Genomic DNA, 19,732 nt, shown 5'->3' with positions numbered 1-19,732 from the left:
CCCCCCCCCCCCACCCCCACACCTCCCGGGGGGGGCTCCCCTTCGGGGGGGCCCCCCCCCCCCCCTTTTCGAGCAGGGGCTCCTTGGAGGCGCGCTTGCCGCATAGGATATCTCCCCCCCAAACACCTTGCTGTAGCGCTCGCCGTGTTGGGTGCTGGGGGTGCGGACACGCCGCTGGGCTGGGGCAGCCAACTGCCGTCACGAGCCACCGGTTGGGCAGCTGCAGCTCTCCCACATAGCCCGCGGGCAAGTAGGCGGAGTGAAGATTAGCCGCGGCGCTACCCCGAGCTCCGGCGGCGGCCCGAGCCCTCGGAGCTCCGGCGGCGGCCCGAACCGAGCGCCTGGCCGCCGCCCCAGTCGTGGCCGCCGCGGCCGCCGCCGCGCGCCGCCCGCTCGAAGTCCGCCGGGTTGTATTCCGGGAAGCCGTCGCCGCCGCCGCCGCCGCCGCGCCGCCGGCCGCCGCCGCCCTGGCGCCGGCCGCCGCCGCCCCGGCTGCGGCCGCCGCGCCGGCCGCCAAAGTCGAAGCCGAGCATGGCGGGGTCGAAGCCGCCGCCGCCGCCGAAGGGGTCGAAGCCGCCGCCGCCTCCGCCGCCGCCGAAGCCGCCCCAGGGGTCGAAGCCGCCGCCGCCGCCGCGCGCCTGCTGGCGCTGGAGCTCCTGCGCCGCGCGCCGCGACTCGTCCTCGAAGTGGCCGCAGTTGCAGTTCGGGAAGGGCCCCAGGCAGAGCCAGCAGAAGTCGTGGCCGCCTGGGCAGGAAAAGGGTGCGAAATTCCCAACTTCAAAGGCTCCTATCTCGGTCGTTTTCCGCTCGTTTCGGCTGATTTTTGGACGAGCGATCATCTCTCGGAACGGTCTCGAAGCGTGGATGCTTTTTCCGGAACGCGCGCGCGCGGAACACTCACGTTGAAGCGACGTTGAATCACCCTTTTCCTGCCCCGGTGGCCGCAGCGGCAGGTCATGTGCTGGCAGCCCGCGTTCTTCTCGATGGGCTCGCCGCACTTGGGGCACTTCTTCGTCTTCCGCTCGAGCCACTTGATCATGTCGCTCGGCGGCGGGCAGGGCCGGTCCGGGTGCGCCGGGTTGCCGCAGCGCGCGCAGTAGACCTCGCCGCAGCCGGCCCCCGGGCACCGGACCCGCCCGTCGCCGGCGTCGGCCTCGGACACGGCGCCGACGGCGCCGCAGGGGCAGCGCAGCACCGCCGCCGCGCCGCCGAGGGCCACGCGCAGGCTCCTGTCGCGCTCGCGCTCCTCCATCTGCATGACGTCCAGCGCGGCGACGTTCCGGCGCACGTCCTCCGCCGCGAAGAGCGCGGCGCAGTCCGGCGTCGGGCAGCCGACGCCGCCCGGGCCGACGCCCCTGTCCGAGGCGAACCGGACGCAGAGCTGGCGGAAGCAGGGGCGGCAGACCGCGTGGAGCTCCGCGGCGGGCGACCCGCAGCAGACGACGTCGAACGGCGCGAAGCGGTCCATGCAGACGAGGCACGGGAGCGCGCCGCCGTCGCCGTCCGGCGCGGGCACGACGGCGTCGACCTCGGCGTCGTGCGCGGGCTTCGCGTCCGCCGCGGCGAGGCGCCGCCGCGCGTAGGCGACGGCCGACGCCGTCGTGATCTTCTCGCCGGAGCGGCCCGCGAGCTCCCGCGGCAGGCCCGCGGCGCCGCCGGCGCCGTCGAGCGGCGCGGGGCCCGCGTGCGCGCGGTAGGCCTCGACCAGGCGCCAGAGCGTCGTCTCGCCCGCGGGGCGCGCCCGCTCGTGGGCGACGCGCCACTTGTGCACCGCGGCCGCGGACGCGCCGAAGATACCGGCCAGCAGCGCCGTCCGCTCGGGCGCGGACAGCTCGAAGGTCTGGTCGACGTCGTTGAGGCAGCAGGCGGGCTTCGCGCCGCGGCGCATGGCCGGCGCGGCCTCCTCGGCCTTGCGCTTCCGCCCGCGCGCCGGCGCCGGCGCCGCCGGCGCCGCGGGCGACACGAGGTCGACGGGCGCCGGCGCGCGGCCCGTCGACGCGTGGCGCCGGGCGCCAGCCGGTGGCGATACAAGCTGGACCTCGTCCTCGCTGTCGTCATCGCTCGCCATGAGGTCGATCACCTCGGCCATCGCGCGAACCTTCTCGACCGTGCTGGCGGCAGGACGACCCCACCGACGACGAGCTTGGTCAAACATCTGATGATCTGTCAAACGTGGACTCTGATCGCCTTGCGCAGCCGAAGCTGGCGCCTGCGCCAGCGTTCGCGGCGCACCAAAAGCACTCGATCCCACGCGTATCGCTCTAAAACGATGCTCGCGTTGACGCTGCGACACACGGCGCGAACGGCCGCGCGAACGGGAGCGCGACGACCGCACCAGCTCCAGCTCGCGGCGGCTCTGTCGACGCCGTCGGAGCAGATGGAGGTGAAGCTCAAGGCGGAGCTGGGCGCCGTGGAGGTCGCCGTCGAGGACGTCTCCGTGCGCGCGCCGCGTCCCTCGGCAAACGAAAGCCGCGCGCGCGCGCGCCGGCCGCGCGTGCGTCGCGGCCCGAATTCCGCGCGCGCGCTCCGCAGGGCGGCTGCGGGGCCATGTACAAGTGCTACATCGAGTCGCCCCGGTTCGCGGGCCTGAACACGATCAAGCAGCACAAGCTCGTGCAGGGCGTGCTCAAGGACGAGATCGCGGACATGCACGGGTTCCAGCTCAAGACCGCGCTGCCGAAGTAGCACCCGATAAATTTACTACTCAGAGCAGGGAGGGGCCCGCGGGGAGGCACGTCGTCAGGACGCCGCCGAGCGCGCCCGCGGCGTTGAAGGGCGAGTCGCGGCCCGCGGCGCCGGCGGCCGCGACGTTCGCCTGGAGGTAGCGCGCGGCGCGGCGGTAGAAGCCGACGGCGAGGGGCCGCGGCGCCCGCTGGATGCGCTCGAGCACCGCGGCGAACGTCGCCGCGTCGTCGCCCGCGCCGTCGACGTCGAGGGGCTCGCCGGCGACCGTCGCGATCTCGTCGAGCGCCGCGACCTCGCCCGCGTGGGGGCACGCGCCCAGCACCTCGTCGACGATGACGTGCGTCGTCTTGCGGTCCTTGTCGCGCATGAGCGACGCGCGGACGCCCAGGGGGCCGTCGAAGACGAGCTCGAAGCGCCGCGCGGGCGCGGCCGCCGCGGCCGCGCCGCCGTCGTCGTCCTCGAGCTCCAGGCCGCCGACGCCCGCGACCGCGGCCTCGGCGCGCGCGGCGGCGATGAGGTCGTCGACGGCGGCCTCGCGCTCGAGCGCGCGCGACGCCTCGGCCTCGAGGCCGTCGGTCTTCTCGTCGAGCCGCGCGAGGACGTCCGGCGGCAGCGTCGCGTCCTCCGCGCCGGACAGCGCCTCGAGGGACTCGGCCGTGAGCGACAGCGTCTCCCGGATCGTCGCGAAGCGCCGGTCCTGGTCCGCGAGCTCCGCCTCGAGGGCCTCGAGCGCCGCGGCGCACTTCTGGGCGTAAATCTCGTTGTCGAGGCTGTCGCCGCCGTCGAGGGCCGCGACGACGCGCGCCATGGCGTCCGTCGTGTGTGGCGGTGGTGGTACGACGCCCGCGGCGCGCGCAGCGCTGGTTTTTTGCGCCAACGACGCGGGCGGGCTGGCGTTGCGGCGAAGATCAGCTTTTTTATCTTTTGCCACAGGATGTGCGCGTCTTAGCGGCCCGCGCGCGCATCCCAGCGATGCACAAAACCAGCGCCATCTTAGCGGCCCGCGCGCGCATCCTCGCGATGCACAAAACCACCTTCCAACGACACTTTGCGACGCGCATATCGCGATCCCGCCGCGAGCGGCGCGACTCCGTCACGGAGGCCATCGTCGAGGAGCGCGAGGCCTGGCTGGCGCGCCTCGAGGCCTTGGAGACCTCGAGCCCGCGCGACCGGCGGTGGCTCCGGGACATCAAGGCCCTGGGCCTCGGCCGGCGGCGCGCGGGCGCCGCGGGCGCCTTCCGGCGGCGCGAGCCCGCGCTCGACGCCGTCAAGGTCGCCGCGCAGCACGACGAGCGGCGCGCGCCGGCGCTCAAGCACGCGCTGCCCGAGGTCTGCCTCGTCGGCCACGCGAACGCGGGCAAGTCGACGCTGCTCAACGCGCTCTGCGGCCTCGCGCCGGCCCGGGGCGCCGCGGCCGTGTCGGACCGCGCGGGATGGACGCGGACGATCGACTGGTACCGCGTCGGCCGCCGGCGTCGCCGCGCCGCCTTCTTCGACGACGTCCGCCGCCCCCGCAGGTCGACCGGAGGCCGCCGCGCTGCTACCTCGTGGACCTGCCCGGCTACGGCTTCAGCGTCGCGGCGCCGCGGGAGCAGCGGCGCTGGGACGCCGCGGGCCTCGCGTACGTGCGCGCGCGCGCGCCGCTCGCCGCGGCCGTCGTCGTCGTCGACGCGACGCGCGGCCTCTGCGGCCTGGACGGCGACTGGCTCGCGGCGCTCGCCGCGCGCGACGCGCCGGTCCCGGCGATCGTCGCGCTCTCCAAGGGGGACCTGCTCCCGCCGCCGGTCCTCGCGGCGGCCGCGCGCGTCGTCGAGGACGACGTCGCCGGCGCCGCGGCCGTCTTCCCGTGCTGCGGCACGACGGGCGCCGGCGTCGACGCGCTCTGGGGCGCCCTCGCGGCCCACGCCGAGGGCGCGTCGGAGCGGCCCCACGGCGCCCGCGGCGTCCCCGTCCACCGGAGCGCGCTACAACAATCATAGCCTCCCCGCCGCGAGGGGGGACCGCGGCGCCCCGGGCAGTTTCAAGAGCCCGAGGTAGGAGAGCGCCCGTCGCAAGCGCGTGCGCTTCGCGAGGCGCGCCGCGGCGCGCTCGCGCTGGTCCAGGGCCGCGCGCGCCGCCGCGTGAAAAAGCTCGCGGACGCCCTCGCCCGTGAGCGCGGACGTCGAGACGTAGCCGACGCCGACCTCGCGCGCGAGCGCCGCGCCCATGGCGTGGTCGACGCGCGACGGCAGGTCGATCTTCGTCCGGGCGAGGATGACGGGCGCGGTCGCGTCGGCCTCGGCGCACTCGGGCAGCCACGTGCGGACGACGTTGTCGAAGCTCGACGCGCGCGTCGACGAGAAGGGGACGACGAACGCGTGGACGTTCGGGAAGCTCATCCTGCGCAGGTGCGCGTAGTCCTCCTGGCCGGCCGTGTCCCAGAGCGACACGAGGCAGTCGCGGCCGTCGTCGAGCGTGAGGGCCGCCTCCGCATTGTCGAAGACCGTCGGCACGTAGGTCTCAGGAAATCGGCCCTCGGTGAATCTCTTCAGCAGGCAGGTCTTGCCGACGGCGCCGTCGCCGACGATGACGATCTTCAGCGGCGCGGGCATCATAGTGTGCTTCGACAAGGCTGCCGCCGCGGAAGGCTCGAGGAAGTCGCGAGATTTGCGGTCAGTGCCGTCAACTTTCCTGCAACGACTTCATGCTGCTGGATTGCCGCGCCATCGATCTGGGCCGCTATCGAGTACCCAAGCGTCGCACTGCAGCGCTCGAATGCGCCGCCGCCTCGCCGCGGCGCTGGCGGCGCTGGTCGCAGCGACGACGGCGCAGGAAGCCTGGGTCGTCGTCGTCGAGGCCGACGGCGAGAGCGTCGGCGCTCTGGCGCTCGGCGCGTCGCTGCGCGGCTACGGCACGCGCGGCGCCCTCGTCGCCTTCGTCGGCCCGCGCGTGGGCGACGGCTGGGTCGCGGCCCTGGAGCGCTTCGGCTACGAGGTCGTGCCCGTCGCGGGCCGCGGCGGCGCGTCGCGCGCGGCGTTCGGCGCGGCGATGGCGCGGGGCCTCCGCCGCTTCGCGGCGGCGGTCGTCGTCGACCCGGCGAGCCTCGCCGTCGCCGGCGACGTCGACGCGCTCTTCGACTGCAAATGCGGCTACTGCGCCGTCCACGACGGCGCCGCCGCTTCGAGCGCGCCGGGCGGGCCCGTCGTCGTGTCGCGGTCGGCCCGCGGCGAACCGCCGCTCGGGCGTGCGCTCGCGGCGTGCGCCTACGTCGACCCCGCGGCGGGCGCGGCCTGCGGCGGCGGCTGCGCGCGGCTCCCGAGCCGCTACGCGGCGTCGCCGCTGCTGCTGCTGCTCAACGGCGCGCCGGGCGCCGCGACGCGCCTCGTCCGGACGGCGAACGCGATGCCGCCGGCCTGGGAGGCGTCGCGGGCCGCGTCGCTGGCACGCCTGGCCTTCGGCGACGCCGCCGTGCCCTGGGCCTGGTGGGCGGCGCCCCTGCTGCCGCTCCACGGCCGCTGGCGCGCCGCGCGCGCCGCGGCGGCGGCCACCGCGGGCGGCGCGGCCGCGGCGCCGTCGCCGGGCCGCGTCGCCGTCGCCGTGCTCGGCGCGCCGGCGCTCATCGCGGCGCTCGCGTGCGCCGCCGCCGCGGCGGCGGGGCCCCGCGCGCCGCGGCGCCGGGCCCGCGCGGCGCCCGGCGGCGACGCCGCCGCGGGCCAGGCGGCGCTGGCCGTCGGCGCCGCCGTCGCCCGGGCCTGGGTCGGGTGCCAGGCGGCCTGCCTCGCCAAGGCGCCGCCGGACGTCGGCGCCGCGGCCTTCCTCGGCGCGCTCCTGCCCGCGACGGCCGCGGCGTTCGTCGCCCTCCAGGCGCGGCGGGGCCGCGCGCCGCCGCGGTCCTTCGCCCGCGAGGCGCTCGCGCTCGCGGCGATCGCCGGCGCCGCGGCGCTCTTCCCCTACGCGCGCCTCCGCGCCGACGCGCGGCGGCCCGTCGACGCCGTCGACGCGGCCCTGCCGCCGGCCGCGGCCGCGGCCGTCTTCGCGACGGCCGCCAACGTCGCCTTCCTCCGCGCGGGCGCCGCCGCGCGCGCCGCGGGCGCCAAGGGCCGCGACGAGCCCGACGGCGGCGACGACGGCGGCGGGGTCGCGGGGCCGCGGCGCCGCCGAGGCGTCGGGTAAAGGTCACACGGTGCCGGCTCCGTTCTTTTTGAAACGCCCGATGGTCTGTCGGAGCTCGCATATGGTCTGTCGGAGCTCGCATATGCGGACGTAGCGGCGTGTCGACGATGCCGGAGGCGCAGCAAAGCTACGGCGTCCTCGACTACGGCCACTTCGACTACGGCGACTTCTTCGACGAGCCGCTCGTGCCCAACGATGGCTGGGGGCTGCTCTGCACGGCCAACGAGGAACTCATCTGCTCCGCGCCGACGCCGAACCTCTTCTGTGGGGCCCGCGCCGAGCCGGACAGCCCGCCGGTCGAGACCGGCCCGGGCCCGGCGACGCCGCAGGCGACGCCCGTCGCCGTCCGCGAGCGGGAGGAAGCGATCCGAGGCGACGCCGTCAGCGTGGACATCGTCGGCATCGCCGTCGACGCCGCGTCGCCCGCGAAGCCCCGCGGCAGCGTGCTCGACGAGTTCGTGCGCGTTCCGCGTCCTTCCGTTCGTTGTTGCCTTCGACAAACGTTCCGGTTCGTAGGGCCTCGGCGAATACGGCGGGGGCTTCCTCCGGCGATCCTCGGAGGCGCTCGCGCGGCGCTCGAAGTCGCGCGGCGGCGCCACGATCCTCCAAGCGCTCGCCTGCGTCGTCGTCGTCGCCATGCTCGGCGCCGTCGCCTGGCTCGTGGCGCCCCAGCTGAACCTCGCCGGCGACGACGACGACCCCGTCGGCCCCTCGGCGCTTCCGACGGCCGCGCCGACGGCCGCCGTCGTCGCCGTCGAGCTCGCGTGGACCAGCGCGGACAACGGCACCCTCGTCGCCAACGGCACCGGGTTCGTCGCCAACGGCACGTCGGCGGCGCCCTGCGACGGCGTCCCGCTCGGCGGCGGCGGCGCCGTCGACGCGCGCTACGTCGCGCTCGCGCTCGCCATCGACCCCATCGCCGTGTCGAACGTCACCTGCGCCGTCGTCCCCGGCCGGCGCCTCGACGACGCCGCGCCGCGGCGCTGCGCGGGCGCCGTCGAGCGCTACAGCGTCGTCGTCGTCGTCCGGGACCTCGTCTCCGCGGACGCCGCGGACGACGCCGCGGGCCTCTACGAGCAGCGCCTCGTCGAGAGCTTCGCCGACGACGAGCTCGACACGATCTGCGACGTCTCGGCGACCGTCCTCGCGACGCGCGCGGCGCGGCCGGCGGCCGGCGATCCCGGCGATCTCGGCGCGGCGCTGGCGCCAGGGCTGACGCCCGCGCCGACGGCGACGCCCGGGAACCCCACGGCAGCGCCCGTGCTCGAGCCGACGCCGGGGCCGACGTCGCTTCCGAGCTCGGCTCCCGCACCTGGGCCGACGCCGCGGCCGTCGCCGGCGCCGACGGCCGCCGCCGCGCCGAGCGCCGCGCCGACGGCCTGCGACGACAGCGGCGCCTGGCACAAGAACGGCGCGCCCTCGAAGGACTGCGACTGGGTCCGCAGCCACCCGCCGCGCTGCGCGGCCGTCGGCTGGGACGGCGCGGTCGCCGCGGCCGCGTGCCGCGGCGCCTGCGGCTGCAGCCGGCCGCCGACGGCCGCGCCGACGTCCGAGGCGCTCTTCTGGTTCGACTTCGACGACCCGAGCGGCGGCACGGACACGGGCTACGGCGACGCGTTCGTCGACGCGTCGGGCAACGGCCACGCGATCTCCGACTCGTCGGGCTCGAGCCGGACGACGGGGCCCTTCGGGACGCCCGCGCGCTTCCTCGGCGCGCTCCACGGCTTCGCCCTCGACGACGTCGCGCCGGCGCTCGCGGGCGCGGGGCCCCGGACGCTCGGCGCCTGGCTGCGCATCGACGCGTTCGACGGCGGCTACGCGCTCGAGATCGGCGGCGGCGCCGCCGCGTGCGAGAACTTTGGCCTCCGCGCGGGCTGGAGCGAGGGCGCGCTGGAGCTCGCCTTCAAGGGCGACTGCGCCGTCTCCGTCGCGGACGCGGGCCTGGCCGCGGGGCGGTGGCACCACGTCGCGGTCGCCTACGACGGCGCGGCCGCGTGGACGCTCTACGTCGACGGCGACGTCGCCGCGTCGGGGACCGCGGTCCTCGACACGGCGGGCGCCGCGCCGCTCGTCGTCGGCGGCACGACGGCCAGCCCGCTCACGGGCGCCGTCGACGACCTCTTCGCCTACGGCGCCGCGCTCGACGCCGACGCCGTGCGCGCGCTCCGCGACCGCGGCGGCCGCACCTACGCGCCGACGGCCGCGCCCGCGCCGTCGCCGACGGCGGCGACGCGGCCGCCGTCGCCGGCGCCGACGGCGCGGGGCACGCCGGCGCCGAGCGTCGAGCACTGCGCCCACGGCCGCGGCCTCGACTTCGCCGAGTTCGTCGTCGACGACGAGATCGGGTCGCCGAGCTTCACCTGGGGCGTGGACCTGGACCAGGACGGCGACATGGACGTGCTGACGACGAGCCTCCACGACAACACGGTCGCCTGGTCCGAGAACGACGGCAACCAGTCCTTCACGGAGCGGCTCCTCACGTCGACGGCCATGTCCGCGGCCTTCGCGTCCTACGGCGACGTCAACGAGGACGGCGCCTTCGACGTCCTCGCCGTGAGCTGGGGCGACAACACGACGCGGCTCTTCGTCAACGACGGCGCCATGTCGTTCTTCGAGGTCCAGCTCGACTCGGAGGAGGCGCCGACGGACGTCGTCGTCTTCGACTTCGACGGCGACGGCGACACGGACGTCTTGGCGGCGTCGTGGTACAAGGGTACGATCTTCTGGTTCGAAGGACACGGCGAGCTGGCCACGTACTACGCCAAGGCCTACATCGCCGAGGGGCTCGCCGGCCCCTGGAACGTCTTCCCCGCGGACATCGACTCCGACGCGGACCTCGACGTCCTCGCGGCGACGGGCTACGACTTCGCGGTGACGTGGTACGAGAACGACGGGAACATGACCTTCGCCGTGCGCGTCGTCGACACGGAGGTCATCCAGCCGCGGGAGGTCGTCGCGCGCGACGGCGACGGCGACGGCGACGTCGACCTCTTCGTCGCCGTCCGCGGCGCCTCCGAGCTCGTCTGGTACGAGGACGACGGCCGCCAGAACTGGGAGAAGATCGTCATCGCGGACGACGCCTACGGCGCCTACACGATCTGCCCGACGGACCTCGACGGCGACGGCGACATCGACGTCGTCGGCGCGAGCAAGGAGAAGGACGAGATCCCCTGGTACGAGAACGACGGCGCCATGGGCTTCGGCGAGCACATGGTGTCGACGACGGCCGTCGGCGTCCGCTACTCCATCGTCGCGGACATGGACAGCGACGCGGACCTCGACGTCGTCGCCGCCCTCGCGGGCCGCGACTGCACCGTGTGGTACGAGAACGGCTGCGAGAACCAGGACTACGCGCCGGCGACGTCGCTCCTCGCGCTCGGGCTCGAGGCCAGCTCCGCGCCGGACAGCCTCATGACCATCATCGCGGAGGCGGAGGGCTACGACGACGACGTGGACTAAATTCATCCCCAGCTTCTATGGCACTGTCGAACAGGGGGTGCGCGCCCGGCGCGGAGGCGGGGGAGGTGGCCAGAGGGCGGCGCGGAGTAAAATTCACGTCCAGCTTCATCGGCGTTGTTGAATTTTCTATTTTGCGATTCGATGTGTCTCCCGAAAGCCGCGAGCTGCGTCGCGCGGCAGGTCACGGCGCCGTCCGCCGAGCCGCCGCGGTGACCGGGTTGCCGCCATGTCGCGGGAGGGCGACGGCTTCTTCGACGGCGCCTTCTTCCAACGCGAGGAGGCCAAGGACGAGAATGGCTGGAGCATGGTCTGCACGACCAAATTCCTGTGTTCCACGCAAAAAGCCGAGCCGGACGATTCGCCGGGGTCCCAGCGGGCCGACGACGAGTCCGTGGCGCTGACGGACGCGGACGGCTTCGAGGTCGACATCGTCGAAGTCGCGCAGGCGAGGAAGGAGGCGCCGGCGCGAGACGCGCCGGACCCGCGCGACGGCGTGCTCGGCGACTACGGCCTCGGCGCCTACGGCGGCTACCCGCGCCGGTCCAAGGCGGGGACGCGGACGCGCCGCGTCTCGAGCGGCCTCCTCGCGGTGCCGTGCGTGCTCATCGTCGTCCTCCTCGGCCTCCTGCTGTGGCTGCTCCTGCCGCGCGTCGACCTCTTCGCGAAGCACGACGACGACGCGGCCGCGCCGGCGTTCCCAACGGTGGCGCCGACGGTCGCCTTCGTCACGATCGAGGTCGCGTGGACCGCCGCGGACGATCTGGGATGCGACGGCGTCGCGAACGGAGGCGGCGAGCGGCTCGCGGAGGCCTTCGTCGCCGCGGCCCTCGCCGTGGACCCGGCGAGCGTGTCGAACATGACCTGCGACGACGCCGCGCCCGGCGGCCGCCGCCTCGAGGACGCGTGCGCCGCGGAGGTCTACGGCGTCGTCGTCTCCGTCGAGGACCTCGCGGAGACCTACGGCATCACCGCGCACGACGTCGCGGCGCTCTACGCGGCGCGCCTCGAGGAGTCCTTCGCGGAGGAGGAGCTGTCGACGGCGATCTGCGAGGTGTCGGCGACCGTGACGAAGACGCTCGCGCCGTCGCCGGCGCCGTCGGGCGCGCCGTCGGCGGCGCCGACGCCGCGGCCGACGCCCCGGCCGTCGCCGGCGCCGACGGCGACGCCCGGCAACCCCTCGGCCGCTCCCGTCTTCGCGCCGACGCCGAAGCCGACGCCGCTTCCGACGCCGCGGCCGTCGCCGGCGCCGACGGTGACTCCGGGCAACCCGTCGGCGGCGCCCGTCTTCGCGCCGACGCCGCGGCCGACGCCGCGTCCCTCATCCGCGCCGACGCGCCGACCAACTCCGGGGCCGTCGCCTTGGCCGACGGTGACCCCTGGAAACCCTTCGGCAGCTCCCGTGTTTTCTCCAACACCGAGGCCGACGCCGCGACCGTCGTCCGTGCCGACGCTGCGACCGACTCCGGAGCCGTCGCCGGCGCCGACGGTGACTCCGGGCAATCCATCCGCAGCTCCCGTCTTTGCACCGACGCCGCGACCGACGCCGCGACCGTCGTCCGCGCCGACGCTGCGACCGACTCCGGAGCCGTCGCCGGCGCCGACGGTGACTCCGGGCAATCCATCCGCAGCGCCTGTGTTCGCGCCGACGCCGCGGCCGACGCCGCGACCGTCGTCCGTGCCGACGCTTCGACCAACTCCGGAGCCGTCGCCGGCGCCGACGGTGACTCCGGGGAATCCATCCGCAGCGCCCGTTTTTGCACCGACGCCGCGGCCGACGCCGTTTCCGTCGTCCGCGCCGACACTTCGACCAACCCCGGAGCCGTCGCCGGCGCCGACCGTTACCCCTGGAAATCCGTCGGCCGCGCCAGTCTTCGCGCCGACGCCGCGGCCGACGCCTCAGCCGACGAGAACGTCGATGCCGAGCCGCGCGCCGACGGGCTGCGACGACGACGACGCGTGGTACAAAACGGGCGATTCCGCGAAAGACTGCAGCTGGGTGCAAAACCACCCCCCGCGCTGCTCGGTCAAGGGATGGGACGACCGCATCGCCTGGGAGGCGTGCCGCGCCGCTTGTGGGTGTAGCTCGACGCCGACCAAGAGGCCGACGCATCTGCCGTCGTCCGCGCCGACGCCTCGACCAACGCCCCAGCCGTCGCCCGCGCCGACGGTGACTCCTGGGAACCCGTCCGCGGCGCCCGTTTTCGCTCCGACGCCGAGGCCAACGCCGCTGCCGACTATCGCTCCGGCGCCTGCGCCAACGCCTCGGCCTTCGCCCGCGCCGACGGCGACGCCAGGCAATCCGACCGCGGCGCCCGTATTTTCTCCGACGCCGCGGCCGACACCGCTTCCGAGCTCGGCTCCCGCGCCTGGACCGACCCCGCGGCCTTCGCCAGCACCCACGGCTACGCCAGGGAATCCGACAGCAGCACCTGTTTTCGAGCCGACGCCGAAGCCAACGCCGCTACCGTCGTTAGCCCCCGCGCCCGCGCCGACGCCTCGGCCATCGCCAGCACCCACGGCGACGCCCGGGAACCCGACAGCGTCGCCCGTTTTTTCTCCGACGCCGCGGCCAACACCGCTTCCGAGCTCGGCTCCCGCGCCTGGACCGACGCCACGGCCATCGCCCGCGCCGACCGCGACACCTGGAAATCCATCAGCAGCTCCCGTGTTCGCTCCGACCCCGAGGCCAACGCCGCTTCCGAGCTCGGCTCCGGCGCCTGGACCGACGCCTCGGCCGTCGCCAGCGCCGACGGCTACGCCAGGGAATCCGACAGCAGCACCTATTTTCGCTCCGACTCCGAGGCCAACGCCGCTTCCAAGCTCGGCTCCAGCGCCCGCGCCGACACCAAGGCCCTCGCCAGCACCGACGGCCACTCCCGGGAACCCCTCAGCGGCACCTGTTTTTGCTCCGACTCCGAGGCCAACGCCGCTGCCGTCGTCCGCCCCCGCACCAGGACCGACGCCGCGGCCATCTCCAGCGCCCACGGCGACGCCCGGAAACCCATCAGCAGCTCCCGTGTTCGCTCCGACGCCGAGGCCATCGCCGCTGCCGTCGTTGGCCCCCGCACCAGGACCGACGCCGCGGCCATCGCCCGCCCCCACGGCTACGCCAGGAAACCCGACGGCGGCACCTGTCTTTTCTCCCACGCCGAGGCCATCGCCGCTGCCGACGTCCGCCCCCGCACCAGGACCGACGCCGCGGCCGTCGCCCGCCCCCACGGCTACGCCAGGAAACCCGTCCGCAGCACCCGTCTTTTCTCCGACGCCGCGACCATCGCCGCTGCCGACGTCCGCGCCCGTACCTGGGCCGACGCCGCGGCCATCGCCGGCGCCCACGGCGACGCCCGGAAATCCGACAGCTTCGCCCGTTTTCGCGCCGACCCCGAAGCCGACGCCGCTTCCGAGCTCAGCTCCCGCACCCGCGCCGACGCCGCGGCCATCGCCGGCGCCCACGGCGACGCCCGGAAATCCGACAGCTTCACCCGTTTTCGCGCCGACCCCGAAGCCGACGCCGCTGCCGACGTCCGCCCCCGCACCCGCGCCGACGCCGAGGCCATCGCCCGCCCCGACAGCAACGCCAGGAAACCCGACGGCAGCGCCCGTCTTCGCGCCCACGCCGACGCCCACGCCGCGCCCGTCGTCGACGCCGACGCTTCGACCGACGCCGCGACCATCGCCGGCCCCGACGGTCGCGCCGGGCAATCCCACCGCGGCGCCCGTCTTCGCCCCGACGCCGCGCCCGAGCGCCTCGCCGACGGGCTGCGAGGACAGCGCCGCGTGGTACGTCGACGGCAAGCCCTCGCGCGACTGCGCCTGGGTGGGCGAGAGCCCCGGGCTGCGCTGCGCCACGGTGGGCTGGGACGGAGCCGTCGCGGCGGACGAGTGCCGCGCCGCCTGCGGTTGCAGCCTCGCGCCGACGGGCGCGCCGACGCGCGTGCCCTCGCCCGCGCCGTCGCCGCGGCCGACGTCGTCCGCGCCGTCGGGGTCGCCCGCGCCGACGTCGGAGGTGCTCTTCTTCTTCGACTTCGACGACGGCACGGGCACGGGCTACGGCCAGTCGACGACGGACGTCGTCAACGGCTGGACGATCAGCGACACCTACGGCTCGTCGAAGACGACGGGCCCCTTCGGGACGCCCGCGCGCTTCTTCGGCGGCCTCCACGGCTTCGAGATGGACGACGTCGTGCCCAAGCTCACGGGTTCCAAGTCGCGGACGCTGGGCGCCTGGCTGCGGATCGACGCGTACGACGGCGCCTACATCCTGATGATCGGCGGCGGCGACAATAACTGCCAGCACTTCGGCCTCCGCGCGGGCTTCGAGGAGGAGGCGCTGGAGGTGGCCTTCAAGGGCACGTGCTCCGCGACCGTCAACAAGACGAACGTCACGGCCGGCGAGTGGCACCACGTGGCCATCGTCTACGAGGAGTCCGTCGACTGGCGGCTCCACGTCGACGGCGAGGTCGTCGCCGCCGGCGCCGCGGTGCTGGACACCCCCACGACGAATAGTCTGCGCGTCGGCGGCAAGGAGGTGTTCCCGTTCACGGGGGCCATCGACGACCTCTTCGCCTACGGCGCCGCGTTGGACACGTCCGTGATCCGGGGGCTCTACGAGGCCGGCGGCTTCACGCAGGTTCCGACGGCGGCGCCGGCGCCCGGGCCGACGGCCGCCGCGCGGCCGCCGTCGCCCGCGCCGACGAAGCGCGCCGCGGCGGCGCCGACGGTCGAGCGCTGCGCGTACGGCCACGGGCTCGACTTCTCGGCGCACGTCGTCGACGACGCGGTCAAGTCCCCGTCCTTCACCTGGGGGGTGGACCTGGACCAGGACGGCGACATGGACGTGCTCACGACGTCGCTCCACGACAACACGCTGGCCTGGTCCGAGAACGACGGCGCGCAGGCCTTCTCGGACCACCTCATCACGACGAGCGCCATGTCCGCGGCCTTCGCGGCCTACGGGGACGTCAACGACGACGGCGCCCTCGACGTGCTCGCCGTGTCCTGGGGCGACAACGCGACCCGCGTCTTCGAGAACGACGGCCAGATGAGCTTCTACGAATTCCTGCTCGACGCGGAGGAGGCGCCGACGGCCATCGTCGTCCTGGACTTCGACGGCGACGGCGACACCGACGCGCTCGCGAGCGCCTGGGCCGACGGCACGGTCTTCTGGTTCTCCGGCCGCGGCGGGTCCGGCGCCCGCTGGCAGAAGTCCTACGTCGCCACGGGCCTCGCGGGCCCCTGGAGCGTCTTCCCGGCGGACATCGACGGCGACGCCGACCTCGACGTGCTCGTGGCGACGGGCTACGACTACGCCGTGACGTGGTACGAGAACGACGGCGACATGAACTTCTCGCCGCGAGTCGTCGACACGGAGCTCATCCAGCCGCGCGAGGTCGTCGCGCGCGACGCGGACGGCGACGGCGACGTCGACCTCTTCGTCGCCGTCCGCGGCGCGTCGCAGCTCGTCTGGTACGACAACGACGGGCGCTGCGACTTCGACAAGTACGTCATCTCCGACGAGGCCGACGGCGCGTACACGGTCTTCGCGACGGACCTCGACGGCGACGGCGACATCGACGTCATCGGCGCGAACAAGGACGGCGGCGAGATCCCCTGGTACGAGAACGACGGCGCCATGGGCTTCGACGAGCACATGGTGTCGACGACGGCCGACGGCGTCCGCTACGTCGTCGCGTCGGACATGGACGGCGACGCGGACCTCGACGTCCTCGCGGCCCTCGCGGACGCCGACGCGACGGTGTGGTACGAGAACGGCTGCGACAACCAGGACTACGCCCCGGCGACGACGCTCCTGGCCATGGGGCTCGATGCGGACGCGCTCCCCGAGAGCTACTATACGACCTAGGGAACTGCACGTTGGACTATTTATTATTGTTATTATTATTCGATAATTGCGCCCGAATGGGGTTCGCCCGGGGAAGTGGCGCGGGACGTCGGTACCTTGAACTCAAGAAGCCTGACAGGGTGAAGAGTGTGGAAATCTGAGCTTAGAAGCTCGCCGTCGATCGCGCCGCAAGCGGTGGTGCTGCAACCTCGGTGCACGCGCGCAACGCAATGGCAATGAAGCGCATTTTGGCAATGCTCGCGCTGCTCGCCGCGCGCTGCGACGCCCGGGGCCAGGTCATCGCCTGGGAGGACGAGCGCGCCGAGGTGCTGCTCGCCGCTTCCGACCTGCCCGTCCCGCCGTCGGCGACGCTGCCGAAGACCTTCAGCTGGCGGCGCATCGCCGGCTACGGCTCCATGCTCGTGGCGTCGATGAACCAGCACGTGCCCAAGTACTGCGGCGCGTGCTTCGCGTTCGCGTCGTTCCACGCGCTCGCGGATCGCGTGAAGATCGCGCGGTACCTCGCGCTGCGGTCCGGCGGCGACGCCTTCGACGGGCCGGACCTCGTCGCGGCGATCCAGGTCATGCTCAACTGCGGCGGCGACGACGAGGGCTGGGGCGTCGCGGGTAGCTGCGCGACGGGCGGGTCGTCCGCGGGCGTCTATCGGTGGGTCGAGCGCTTCGGCGGCGTCCCCGCGGCGGGCTGCTTTCCCTATCTAGCGACGGACGGCCTGGGCTGCGCGCCGGACACGATCTGCCGCAACTGCATGCCGTCGAACGAGGACGGCTCCGAGACGGAGTGCTGGGCCGTGCCCGGCTGTGTGGAAATCAACCACTGGTTCGGGGGGTCCCCACCAAACTTCAGGATTCTCTACTAGTAGCTCGGCCAAATCGAAGTCGATTCGGCTGATTTTTGGACGAATCGATTGCTCTCGTCGAGTCCTCGAAGCATAGCGAAAGAGTCTGGTCCAAATCGTTCGATTACGCGCACATTGAAGTCGGATTGAAGATTTGCTTTCCACACAGGTGCCCGGCGACGCGCCGCTCGACGCGGCGTGCTGCGGCGACGACACGTGCGCGGTGAGCCCCTACCCGCGCATCGCCGTCGCCGCCTACGGCAGGTTGCCCGGCGCCTTCGACGTGGGCGCCGCGGCGGCGGCCGAGGCCATGCGCGCCGAGATCGCGCGCGCGGGGCCGATCACGTGCAACGTCGACGCGACGACGTACCTCCGCTACCGCGCCGGCCTCGTGCCCGCGTCGCCCGTCGGCGACCGCCGGGCCAACGACACGGACCACGTCATCGAGGTCGTCGGCTGGGGCGAGAGCGACGAGCTGGGCGCGTACTGGGAGATCCGCAACTCGTGGGGCGAGTACTGGGGCGACAACGGCTTCGCCAAGGTGCGGCGCGGGCTCAACGACGGGCTCATCGAGGCCCACTGCACCTGGGTCCACCCGGGGGGCTGGGGCGTGCCGAACTCGCCGACGTGGCAGGACAACGCGGACGTCCAAAGCCGCGACGCGGGCGCGGCGTCGCTCGTCGCGGTCCACGGCGGGCCCTGGCGCCTCGCGGACGGCGCCCGGGGCCTCGGGCGCGTCGCGGCGGCGGCCGTGCCCGTCTTTGGCGTCGCGCTCCTTGTCGCCGCCGCGGCGCGGACCAAGGCGCCGCGAGAGGTGCCGCGCGCCGCGTCGTCCGCGTGAGCTGTTTCCCGCGACGCGACACCGCGGGATCCTCCCGCGCCGTTACGACCTCTAGTTACGACCTAGGGCGACCGCCGCCAGGGGGGGAAGGAGAAGGACGACTTCCGCGCCGGCGGCGACGCGGCGGAGCTCGCGGGCGACGACGACGGCGCGCCCGGCGGCTCCTCGGGGACGCGGACGAAGCGGAGCGCCTGGGGCGGCGGCCTCCGGAGCGCCGCGAGGATGTCCGCGTAGGGCACGGAGACGACGCTCGCCTCGTCGAGGGCCACGAGGACGTCGCCGACCATGAGCGGCGGCGCGTAGCGCGCCGCGCGGCTCCCGCCGTCCGCGCGCGGGATGAAGCCCGCGAGGCGCGCGCCCGTGCAGCCGTCGTCGTCGAGGGGCACGAACTTGAGCCGGTAGGCGACGCTCAGCGCGAGGTCCTCGGCGCTCGGCTCGGGGGCCTCGGGGCTTTCGGGGGTTTCGGGCGCGGGCGCGGGCGCCTCGGGCTCCGGCTCCGGTTCCGGCTCGGGCTGCGCCTCCGGCGCCTCGGGCTCGGGTTCGGGCTCGGGCTCCGCCTCGGGCTCCGGTTCGGCCTCAGGCTCCGGTTCCGGTTCGGCCTCGGGCTCCGGCTCGGCCTCGGGTTCCGCCTCGGGTTCCGCCTCTGGCTCGGGCGTGTAGGTGTCGAGCGCCGCGCGGTGCGCCGCTTTCGCCTCCAAGTCAAGCTGGTCGTCCGGCTCCTCCGCCGCTTCGGGCGCCACGGTCTCCGCCTCTTCCGCGGCCTCGGGCTCCGGCTCCTCCGCCGCTTCGGGCGCCGCGGTCTCCGCCTCTTCCGCGGCCTCGGGCTCCGGCGCCTCGGGCGCCTCCGGCGGCGCCTCCGGCGGCGCCTCTGGCGGCGCCTCGGGCTCCGCCGCTTCCGGCGGCGCGTCGGCCTCGGGCGCCGCGGCGGGCTCCGTCGCGGCCTCGGGCTCCGGCGGCGCGGCCGGCGCGGCCGCGGGCTCCGGCGCCCGGAGCTCCGGCGCCCGCTCCGCCGCGACGGCGTCCTCGGGCGCCGCGGACGCGAAGTCGGCGAACTCGGCGCCGTCAAAGTCCGCGCCAAAGTCCGCGTCGAAGGCGTCGTCGAGGAGCGCGCCGGCGACGGCGCGGGCCTCGAAATCCGGCGGCACCGCGTCCTCCGGCTCGGCGCAGGCCGGCGGCGGCTCGTCCTCGGGCGCGCCGCCGGCGTCGGCCGTCTCCGGCTCGGCCTCGGCGCTCGTCGGCGCGCCGCCCGTGAGCGCGGGCCGCCAGGGCCCGCGGATCTCGACGGACACGGAGCCGCGCGCGTCGTCCACCGAAGCGACGACGACGCGCGCGCCCTCGTCGTCGCCGTCGAAGCGCACGCTCCGGCGCGGCGGCGCCTCGTTGGCGCGCGCGATGGTCAGGAGCACGGCGCGGCCCCGCCCGTGGAGCAGGCTCAGCAGCTCCGCAAAGTCCTCGCGCGACGCCGCGGCGACGGCCGCGCCGTCGACGCCGACGATCGTGTCGTTGACCCGGAGCTTGCGCTCCCGCGCCGCCGGCGACCCGGGCCGCATGTCCGCGACGACGAAGCAGCCCCAGTGCGGGCTCGCCGCGCCGGCCTCCGTCGCCTTGAAGAGCTGGTACTCGAGCTGGAGGCCCCAGGGCTCGGCCGTGGAGCTCCGCAGGAGCACGACCTCGAAGTTGAGCAGCGCGCGCGGGCCCTCGGCGGCGGCCATGGTCGCGGCCGGCGCGGCGGGAGTTTGTGCGTGTCTGTGTCGAGGGCGCGCGGGTTTGCGGCGTGCGCGCGCGGCGTGGCTGCCGTCGATGTGCGGCTGTGGCTTTTCGCGAGCGTCAAGTTGACGAGATGTGTCGCTTTATTTGAACTTTACGCCTCCTATTGGTCGACGACGTGCGTGTCCG

General features: G+C 74.6%; 5 protein-coding genes across 5 annotated transcripts; 3 read left to right on the top strand and 2 right to left on the bottom strand.

The window, feature by feature from the left end:
- Positions 1-2,269: 2,269 nt before the first annotated feature.
- AURANDRAFT_30104 (hypothetical protein) lies at positions 2,270-2,685 on the top strand (the record flags this gene model as incomplete). Its single annotated transcript, XM_009041208.1, has 2 exons — positions 2,270-2,437; positions 2,533-2,685. 2 exons carry the CDS (start codon positions 2,270-2,272, stop codon positions 2,683-2,685), a joined length of 321 nt encoding a protein of 106 aa, XP_009039456.1.
- Positions 2,686-2,704: 19 nt separating this feature from the next.
- On the bottom strand, positions 2,705-3,493 carry AURANDRAFT_66093 (expressed protein; the record flags this gene model as incomplete). The annotated part of the gene is made up of 1 exon (XM_009041159.1): positions 2,705-3,493. The coding sequence occupies one exon, from the start codon at positions 3,491-3,493 to the stop codon at positions 2,705-2,707; it is 789 nt and encodes a 262-aa protein (XP_009039407.1).
- A 1,165-nt stretch (positions 3,494-4,658) lies between these two features.
- Positions 4,659-5,276, bottom strand: AURANDRAFT_30106 (hypothetical protein; the record flags this gene model as incomplete). The annotated part of the gene is made up of 1 exon (XM_009041158.1): positions 4,659-5,276. One exon carries the CDS (start codon positions 5,274-5,276, stop codon positions 4,659-4,661), a length of 618 nt encoding a protein of 205 aa, XP_009039406.1.
- A 4,075-nt stretch (positions 5,277-9,351) lies between these two features.
- AURANDRAFT_10368 (hypothetical protein) lies at positions 9,352-16,030 on the top strand (the record flags this gene model as incomplete). The annotated part of the gene is made up of 2 exons (XM_009041209.1): positions 9,352-9,753; positions 15,500-16,030. Coding segments are annotated over 2 exons (933 nt in total), but the record flags the coding sequence as incomplete, so codon positions are not given.
- Positions 16,031-17,425: 1,395 nt separating this feature from the next.
- AURANDRAFT_17788 (hypothetical protein) lies at positions 17,426-17,593 on the top strand (the record flags this gene model as incomplete). Its single annotated transcript, XM_009041210.1, has 1 exon — positions 17,426-17,593. A coding segment is annotated over one exon (168 nt), but the record flags the coding sequence as incomplete, so codon positions are not given.
- Between the last annotated feature and the right edge of the window lie 2,139 nt (positions 17,594-19,732).

This window comes from Aureococcus anophagefferens, assembly GCF_000186865.1.
Source record: "Aureococcus anophagefferens unplaced genomic scaffold AURANscaffold_19, whole genome shotgun sequence".
NCBI classification, from domain to species: Eukaryota; class Pelagophyceae; order Pelagomonadales; family Pelagomonadaceae; genus Aureococcus; species Aureococcus anophagefferens.
Note: the sequence above shows the minus strand (reverse complement) of the source record. Positions and strands in the feature narration are given on the sequence as shown.